Raw genomic sequence first — 9,890 nt, 5'->3', positions numbered from 1 at the left:
AGGAGCACGAGGCAGAAGCAGAGCTCGCTGCAGATCCGAGGCAGAAGGCCGAGAAGAGAAAAAAGAACGAAGAAGGCCCTGCTCTGGTTGCAACGGGCGACCGCTTCGTGCCGTGTGACTCCACGCACGCAGCGATGCATCCGTCGAGCTGTACCGATGAGCCAGTTGCCAAAAAGGCAAAGGACAGAGGGAGGACTCCGCGGCCTCGACGCGCCGGACAACAAAGAGGAACGAAACGCCTCAGAGCAGTTCGCGTACGGAAGGAAGTCACTCGAAAAGGGGGAAGGTGGGGATGTCACCGCTTTTTAGGTCTGGAGACACCGATGCTCCGATGTTTTTGGCAGGAAAAGAACGTGGGCGACGAGTGAGGGAAATACATGTGCCTTGCTGAGGGTGGATGCGTCGCAGTGACCCAACTCATCCCGTTCTTCCGTCTACAAGAATTTGGGGAATGACGCTCGTAATTTTGCCGTCGCTAGAATTGTCCCCACAAAACTCGACGTCACAAAGGCTAAATTACAATGACTTCACGCCCATATTCAGGGTTCTCGACTTCGTATGTTGACACATAACTCTATCTCTATGGATACAGACGCATATATACTAATACCTCTCAGTGCCTTGCCGCGCACGGGCTGCCTTTCCTCCCGTCGTCATGTGATCTTTCTAGATCGGAAACAGAGGCAATGCAAGACATACGTTTTTATGAATAAAAAGATACTTTTATCTATTTGCGCTGCATGGGATTAGCGCATGCCCTGATTAATCTTAACAGGCTGCTTCTCACATGCGGATATTCCGTGAGCTTCCCAGACACGCTGAAATGGCGCTTCATGGAGACTGGCGCAAATTTTATTTTTCGGCGAGCTGGAGTCCCTCACTGCGAATCACTCGCCTCTGCGGTCGCCCCTACCGTTGCATTCAGAAGCTTTCGCCCGGCTCAGAGCGCCGCTCAACACGCGTCTTTCTGCCGGCACCGATCTCAGCAGAACGCCACCGAGAATGCAGCTTCCTAGAATGCCTCCTCCTCCGCACAGCTGCCATGGAACACAAAATCTCCGCGCAGAAGGGAGTCCCCACGATCGGTGCCTCTGACGGCCAGAAACCCGTCGCGCCCCCAGCAGGCGACAGCGAACACGCACGCCCCACAGATGAATCTTATTTGAATTTTATGTAATTTATACGTGCTCACCCGTTCGCTTGTTTCATCTCGACGCGACTCTACCACTACAAACGCAGATGCGCCATCCAAAGAGGAGCTCACTGGTCTACGCTCGACAGTACTACCCTCCCAATACGTAGCAATAAAAGGCTTTCACGGCCTTCCTACTGGAGAGAGCTAAATTAGGGGGGAGGACATCCAATCTGCTGCAGAGCTGCCCAAGCTCTTGCTCCACCTCTGAACCCCGTCGTGAGCGGCACGCCGGCGATGAGATACAGGCAACCAAGCTCTTCGTGGCTGCAGTAAACCATCACCCGCTGGACTGCTTGCGACGGCTAAAATTGTTTGATTTCGGCTGCGAATGCCTACTAAGAAGCGGACAGCCTCGCACTAAGACTACCCGAAACCTCGTGCCTCACGAGCCCACGAGGCGCTGCAGCTGCGCGCCTTCAACTCGCGTCGTGTCCCTCTTGAGGCGTGGTTGTTTCATATCTAACATATATAAATCTGTACCTATCCATGCCTATATCTATATCATTCTTGTCCATGTCTACATCTATGTATCTCTACCTACCTGCCCAGATCTATACCTATGTGTCAATGTATATCTACCTATCAACATTTATCTATCTACACGGTACAGTCTGCTTTTTCGTGGAGCAGCATGTCCGCTCGCGTCGACCGCGTGCGGCCTCCCTACGCGGGAGCAGAGCGTGAGGGTGAGCCACGAGATTGCGAATCGGATCTGGACGAGAGACGGGCGCCAGTCGAGCGGCAGAGAAGAACAAAGATACAGCAGCGAAGCGAAGAAGGAAAGAAGGCGCCCACTCTGCGCAGCAGCAGTTCGAGGACCCTTTTTCTCGGCGGAGAATGTTCAGGACGAGAGGCAGCGCGACCAGGCATACGAAAACGGATGCATGTAATGCACAACGCGGGATGGAACACGAAGAGGGTCTTCGGTCACAAGCCTTTTCCGGATTCCGGTGAAGTCGGCGCCCGCAGGCCGAGAGAAAGGAACAGAGGAAGCGCCTATAAAACGCCACCGTTTCCACCGCGTTCGCTCTAACTGCGCGAACGCGACCCTCGACGCTCACTCAACGCAGCGCCCCGGGTCTTCCCGACGTGGACCCTCGAGAAAAAATTGGAGACGTAGGTCTGCGGGCTCAAGAGGGCGGACACGAGAAAACGAGTCAAAAAACCTATGGATTGCTGTCAAGACGAACGAAAAAACCTCAGAATTTGCCGTCGAAGCCCTGGAAACCCGTGAGAAGGAACGCAGGGAAGAAAGGCTTCTTCTCAATCGTTGAACACCAGTTCCACGCCGAAGTCAACCGCCCGTCAATGCAGCTGCCTGCGTCAAAGAAATTGTCTCCTCCGCTGCCGTCAAACGCGTGGCGGAAGAAGTCGCACAGAATCCGTTTGCTGCACGGAAGAAAAACAACGCACACACAGACGCACACTCGCCTGCGCTGTCTCTCGAGCCCGCGAGGAGGTTGGATGTCCCCCTCTTCTTCTAGCTCCGCGCCGAGCACGTCGCTCGCCCCGCCGTCTGAAACCCCGAAGACGCCGGCTGGCGACAGCCTGGCGCGCAACTTTTCCCGTGCGCGCCTCCCCGTGCCCGCGGCAGCTCTCAGCTTCTCTCCGCACGCGAACGCTTCTCACCGAAGCGCATGCAGACCGCCAAATTGGTTGTCGAAGTAGTTGCGCATCGCCTGCTTGGACTCGTAGACTTCCGGCAGCTTCTCCAGGCACAGGACCAGGGGCCCCAGGATCCGCGGCACCTGCAGCGAAGCAAACGCAACTGCAGACGCAGAATGAGTCTCCGCGGCCTCTGTGAGGGTGGGGAGGGGGAGGGGGGCGGAGGGGGCGCTGCAGAGAGGCTGCTGGGGCCCTCCGGAATACGTACCTGCGTGTATTTGTCGATGAACATCAACGCGTTTGGCACGTTGTGGTCGCCGAGGTGAACGACGGAGGAGCCCACCCACTGCGTCGTGAAACGCTGCACGCGCTCCAGGATCGCCTGCATCGCGTTGCTCACGCGCGGGCAGTCCTGCACGCTGAAAACGAACAGTCCCAGCGGTGGCGGAAAAAAGTGTAAAAAACGAGTACAATGCATGCATGCATGCCAGGCGCTTTCAACAACGAAAAAAGCCCGCATCCACGCGCCTCCCGGGATGAAAAAAGGGCCGTCAAAATAAACAAGGAAACAACGGAGCCGAGACAAGAGCGAGGACCGGACACACCCACAGAGAAAAACACCCGCCGCAAACAAACCCCTGGAGTACTAGACACCTACGTATATATGTATATATTATACGTGCATGCGTGCTTGTATGCGGTTGATATCTGACGAGCTTCCATTTGAGCACACGCATGTGACGCGACAGAGGCTAGCCGGACTCCTGCCCAAGTGTTTCCCTTCACACGCAGCGACGGGCGTCCATCTGGAAGTCCCTTCCTGTCTCTCAGCGTATACCTATATAAGATATAGATAGACATGGCATGGATCGGGCACGAAGTTGCATGCCTTTGCCTTTTTCTCCGCTACGAGGGCCCCTGAATATACAATCTGGTCTGGTGAGCGAAGAAAATAGCGCCAGATACACGAATATGCGTACCCATGCATGCAGATGCCACTACTTTCTCGCTGCGTGGCGCGCACTCTGGACACCTGTTCTCACCGGTTAAGGCCTTGACCAGTGTCTCTGAGGCGGTAGTAGTTTCCGCTGTGAAGCATGTCGGCCTCTGCCATCTGCCACAGAACGAACATCTCGCTGCAGACCTCCCGCCACAGCGTCAGGGACTGGAGCACGTAGACGTACTGCCGACTGCCGCGCAAAAGAAAGAAAAACAGTGGGCGATAAAGACACAGACTTCGGGACAGACACGCTTCCCGAGAAAGCCTTCTGAAAAAGCCGACCCCACAGTCGGGAAACAAACGCCGACAGCCCGACGCAGAGCGAGTCGCGCTTTCTGCATCGAAGCGCCTCCGGAGCTGTGACAATAAGCCCGCAGCAGACCCTAAACAGTGAGAAAGATGCTTCTGTTTTCCATTTGTAGACAGCACACTCGCAGAAAAGCCGCGGCTGGTCACCCGCAGTGAGGTCGTGGTTTCTGGCTCGAAGCCAGATATACCTAGAATGTATACAACGAAAACTGAGCACAGTAAGCGCGCGGGAAAAAGACAGGATCTCACGAGCACATCCCACCTACGCCGTCGTTTGCGCGTCTCCTTTCAGGTTCGGACGCCCTCGCACCGCAGACCAGACACGAGCGCGTGCCCAAACTCCACGCATCCGACTGAGACCGGCCTGGGGGGCTGGCGCAGCGAAATCTCCCCACAGCCTACCTGTGAGAGTGCGTGAGGCGCGCGCCGCCTGCGCCAGACGAAATCGCGAGGGAGTACCCGTCTTCGGGCTCCGAAGGATCGAAGTACTCCCGCAGAAAGCTACAAACAGCAGAGAGAAGACAAGGAGGCCGACGCTCCTTTTCAGGTTCGGGTGCCCGCTGCGGGAGTCTCGCGAATTCAAGCACGCCAAGCCATCCACAGGAGCTCCCATCGGGGAGGGGGAGGGGGAGGGGGGGGGGAATGGGGGGAGGGAAGCATCTGCCAGCGTGGAACAGGAGAGACGAATGCGGAGACAGAGAGAGACGAGCGCGGCACATAAGGGGGGATACGCCACAGAAGACGGGGATCAATAACGAATGGCGACGAGAGAGGAAGCTAAAACAGAAAAAGAAGCCGCGCAAATGAGAGCGAGCGCAGCAGCGGACAGCAGGGACGCAAACACATCAGCACTGTAGAGAATCACACCAGAGAGCAAAACAGATGTGCGCAGGGGGAGAAGAGGAGGCGGACCTAATCATTCTGTCGCAGGGCTCGCGGTTGAAACGCAGATACGTGTTGTGATCTCCGAGAGAATAGAGGCATTGCTCAATCTCGTCGGGTGTCAGCAAGTCGCTCCGGTCGTCTGCATCTCCGCGTCCGCCGTCGTCGCTGCCGCAACTGTCAGACCGCTGGAAGAAAGAAAGCCCTGCGACAAAGAAAAAAAAGAAAGAGAGAAAACCGCTGTCAAGTTTGCCGTATTCCTCTCACGTCAAAAAGCCACTCTGAACACAATGATAACGAGATCTGCATGGGCACTGACGCATGCATGCATGTATCTGCGTCTATGTCGGACTCTATCCTCCCTGCAGGGAGTCCAGGAGGGCAGATACATGCATATTCCTCTCAAAATACATAGTAATCGAGCTTCAATTTTTTTAGATATGGATCCTACTTTGAAAACATTATTCAGATTCTTTTTCAATTTAGAAAATCAGCCATATGCAGCCCGAACGTACGCAGTCCGAAGAATCCAGGCGAGTTCTTTTGGACGTCTCTGCCTGCGTATTTCTTCGCCAGCGTTTTGATTGCGTTCTGTTTCTCCTTGATTTCGCGTTGAATTTGAGCCCTGCTTTTTCCCTCTGGCATAATTTCTGAAAAGAAAGGCGCCGACATGCAAAACGGAAGAAATGTTTACACGCTGCGAGCTCAGCGCCACATCCCCACTCTCGAAAGAGCGCAGCTGCGCGCGGTAGACCCAGAGAGTCGAAACGAGAACTCCAAAGGAACTCGACGCACGCCCGGCGGCGCGAAGATGCGCACAGATCTTTCTTAACGTACCTTTAGGTTTGCTAAAAATTGTAACTTTGGAGGCAAGTAAGTAACTAAAAATCTGTAGACGCCTTGAGTGTAGACTACAAGGATAGCTCCAACAGTAAAGTGACTGAAATGCATACTAGTTAGACGGAAAATCTTTCCACACTCCGCTGCGGAGGAGCTTACCCATGGTGGCGACTCGAACGAGCGGGTCCTTGAGCAGCTCGAGCCCGTTCTTCTTGCCCGCCAGCAAAGAGAAAACCGTGTTGACTGAAAGAAAAAAAACCTGACGCGCTGTCTAGAGACCAATCCATATCTTGCGTGGGGACGAATCGACAGAGTATGCCCCCCATGCGAGGACCGAAAACTTTTCAGGGTTTAAAAACACAGCCACACGCAAGGACGACGGGTGAGCGCCTGCTGCTGCGCAGACATGCGGGTGTGCCGCGAGGTACGCGAGCGCCTAACAGCTGCGACGTCCTCCTCTTCCTCTAGGTACGAGCTTATGTGATGAAACTGGACTGACCACAGCATGCAGGGGCGGCAGATACGCCGCAGAGTCGGTGACCTCTGTAAGGGAGAAGATAGATACAGCAATCAATGCGCGCAATCCGACGCTCCTCGACACGCTCTACGGCAGGCCGGTAGGCAGCCACACGCCTGCGGGCGAAAGCCTCGGTGACCCGGGTTGCGCAGCCTACCAGGAATGACGCAGTCGAACTGGAGGAGCTGCAAAACTTCCGGCTTCTTCGCGTCCATGAGGAGGTAGATGAGCTTGCCGTACGCACTCCGCATCCGCTCAGGATTCAAAATCTTGTACCGGCGACCAATCTCGAACACCGTCTGAAAGAAAGCCCGGTTCGAGACAAAGTCGTGGTCGCGCACCAGGCGCTGACCCTCCTCTGTCGAGTCGCAGACACACAGACACAACGTGAGTGGCGCAAGCCCCGGATTTTTCTTTCGCAAGCCTGTGTGAATCAACACGGGCGGGGTGCCCACGCAGACTGCCTCGGGCATCGGCGACGGCTGAAGACTCTGGCGGCGAGGCGAGGCTGCACGCGCGACCCTAACTCTTCGCCGCCCCCCGCCCGACACGCACCAGTGCAGACCGAGTGATACACTGAGAGTCTAGAAACGCACAGAGAAAAACGATAACGCCTGCAGCTGCGAGCGGGGGCCCAAGCGGGGGAAGGGCGGGGGAGGCGACTCGCGAAACTGCCTCGGCCGCGCGCTCGAGCTGAGAAGCCCCATCTGCGAAACCAGGAACTGGCAACGCACCGTAGTTGTGCGCGAGAGTCAGACCGGAGAGGATGGCGCAAACTTGCCGAATCTCACGGGCCATCCGCCGTGCCTTGCTCCCCCCGCAGAGAATGTCGATTTTGTCTGTGTACTCCGACACCTCCAGCGTGCTTTCCAGCAGACGGAGGAAGACACGTTCTGAGAAAAAGAGACACAACAGAGGCCCCGCAGACGACTCACGCAAGTGCGCGCCTCCACGTCGCAAACACGCATGCGGCAACCCAAGAGCTTCACTGCATTTCTCCGCGGAGGACAGGGGAGGCGTGTCCACGAAGCGCTGGAAGTTGCTTCAGCTGATTGCGATGCTGTTCGCCACTTCCCAGATAAGGAACGAAGACGCCCACTACCTTCCGCGCGCTCACGACGAGCACTCCCCGCCTCCAACTCCTTTCGCGGAGAAGACAAGCTGCAGGACCCTGCCCTGTGACGCACCTTCGAATGTAAGCCGAAGCGGCACAAACCGGGCAATATGAAGGAAATAGTCAGGCGACGAGGAGGGGTCAGACACACTTTTGGTCATCGAATTCGAGGCGGCGAGAGCCGCGACTCTTTCGTCGTCCAGCGGGGCTTCCGCGTCTGCTTGGCGCTGCTGCTCAGCGACCTGCGAGAAGAAAACGAGACAAAAGGCTTTGAACAAAATGTGCTGACTGGGAGGACAGTAACCGAGCCTGTGAGGGCGACACACAACCCACGAATCAGTGAGTGGGCGGATGCCTCCTCCACATCCCACATCAATCATGCATCCACAGAAACGACGAACTGCCCCCCTTGAGACAGTCGTATTCCATACATCTGTAAGCACGAATAAAGACTGACCGACAGTACAGGCCAAATTTGCGAAAGAAGACCTTACCGGCGTCGCTTGATGACTCGTATCTATCTATCTATATGTATCTGTCTATCTATCTAATCTATTCTATCTATCTATAAAGAGAGAGAGGCTGGCAGTTGTAAACGCATACGAATGAAGCGCTGCGAATCTAGACAGGGCTGAGTAGCCAGAAACACTACATATACATATATATAGTAACTATATATTCATAAATATGAAAAGACGTGAGCACATGTTGCTAACCGGCATCCTCGCAGGATCGCAGCGAGAGAAGAGGCCGTAGGCTCCAGACTGACCTTGCGCACACTCGCAGCGACGTCGGCGGCGACCGTGTCGAGGACTGCGTCGAGGGGATGCTGGCGTTCGCAGATTTGGTCAACAACTGAAAATACAGAAAGGCAATGCAGGCTCGCGCGACCAGAGTTTAGGGGCGGAAGCACGGAGGCCCCACCCCACGAGACACGCGTGGAGATCGAGCCTGAGCGCATTCGACGAAATCTCTCCCGCGCTTGGCGCGGCTAGAACCCATTTAGAGCTTCGCCGCTCTCTACCAATGGAGAGAAAACCCGACGCGCATGAAGGCTAGCCAGCGACGCAACGCCTCGCGCGAGGCCTCAACCCCTAAACGGAATCCTGGAACAGCCATAAGGAAACCGCAAACACCCGCCCCTACGCCAACCAACCGGCCTCGGCAGTCGCCCCGTTATATGAATTAGACTCAGCATCTCTCCCAGTAGAAATACATCTACATAGATATACATATATACACATCCGTACACACATGTATATGAGTACGGGTGTATATTATATATATGTATATATATATATATATATATTCCGGCAGGTCAAGAGCTGCACTCTAGCACTCCGACGCCCGGTCGCGAACGCCACCCTATGCGGGCGCAGAGAACACACTCCGCGTGACATTGGAGAGACACTGGTAGTCGACAGATGGAAACGGAGAAGGTTGCCAGCGTCGCGCCGGCTGGCAGCGGAGACCGGCGCTCTGAAAAGGCCTTTTTTCCTAGTTACCCGCGTCGCATGCCGCAAGCAGCAGGCCTCTCCCCTTCAGGTTCCTCTAAACCCAAGCACGCAGTTCCCTAGCTTTCGCTGCTCACCTTTGAGGAGCTGGTTTTGATTGAGGTTACTCAAGATCGCAATGTGCTCCTCCGATAAGTGGAGGAATCGCCGCCGAGAGGCGTCGTCCGCCACGTCCACGAGATCGTCGTCCTCTTCTTCCGCTCCACGGAAGGGCGCGGACTCCGCCGCAGCTTCAGCCGCCTCCAAAGGGCCATCTAGCAGCCGCGAAAGACGGTCAGAGCGCGGATTCGCGGATGAGGACGCCAGGGACGGCGACCCTCGACACCCATCCATGGCGTCTCCTGGCGGCGCGTAGACTGCCATTAAGACGAAATGGGGCCTTCCCTGCGTCCACACACAGCAGACGCGAGTCGCCGCGGCCAAAGCTGAAGATGTCTCTGTCGTGGGACGAAGCGAAAAAGAAGAGGGAGCGACCCAGAAAAGAGCCGCGCAGCCGCCCAGGGGTTTATTCGTACCCTGGTGAGTGGAGTCGCCGCTTGTCGCTGTGTTCAGGAACAAAGGCTAGAGACACGCGGAAAAGTTCGTGCGCCTCGCGTGGGGAAGGAAACGGAGAAGGACCGCAAGCAAAAAAGCTTGCGGCAGCTTGCGAAAGAAGAAGAGCGAAACGGTGAGAAGCGGAACGCGTAAGATGCAATGGATTTGGTAGGAAGAAAAAACGCCGCGGTGTCCTGCAGAGGGGTGGGAGGTCCCGAAGGCCGAACATGGCAAACAGAATCAAAAAACCCCAAGCAAAATCCACCTCGCTGGGGACTGCGTGGCACCGTGTACGAAAAAGAGGAAGCAAGGGTTCTGTAAAGAAAGCAATTGCGTGCACTTTTTGCTATGTGCATGCTGGCAGAAACGCATCACAGCGA

At 55.7% G+C, this 9,890-nt stretch overlaps 1 protein-coding gene across 1 annotated transcript; it reads right to left on the bottom strand.

Moving 5' to 3' along the window:
* Positions 1-2,394: 2,394 nt before the first annotated feature.
* On the bottom strand, positions 2,395-9,339 carry BESB_028240 (putative adenylosuccinate lyase; the record flags this gene model as incomplete). The annotated part of the gene is made up of 13 exons (XM_029361498.1): positions 2,395-2,584; positions 2,825-2,943; positions 3,069-3,219; positions 3,844-3,990; positions 4,512-4,610; positions 5,022-5,196; positions 5,507-5,641; positions 5,991-6,074; positions 6,506-6,706; positions 7,083-7,241; positions 7,536-7,704; positions 8,232-8,317; positions 9,054-9,339. The coding sequence occupies 13 exons, from the start codon at positions 9,337-9,339 to the stop codon at positions 2,395-2,397; spliced, it is 2,001 nt and encodes a 666-aa protein (XP_029215398.1).
* Between the last annotated feature and the right edge of the window lie 551 nt (positions 9,340-9,890).

Source organism: Besnoitia besnoiti, assembly GCF_002563875.1.
Source record: "Besnoitia besnoiti strain Bb-Ger1 chromosome Unknown contig00015, whole genome shotgun sequence".
NCBI classification, from domain to species: domain Eukaryota; phylum Apicomplexa; class Conoidasida; order Eucoccidiorida; family Sarcocystidae; genus Besnoitia; species Besnoitia besnoiti.
The sequence above is the reverse complement of the archived record's forward strand: the minus strand, read 5'-3'. Positions and strand labels throughout refer to the sequence as shown.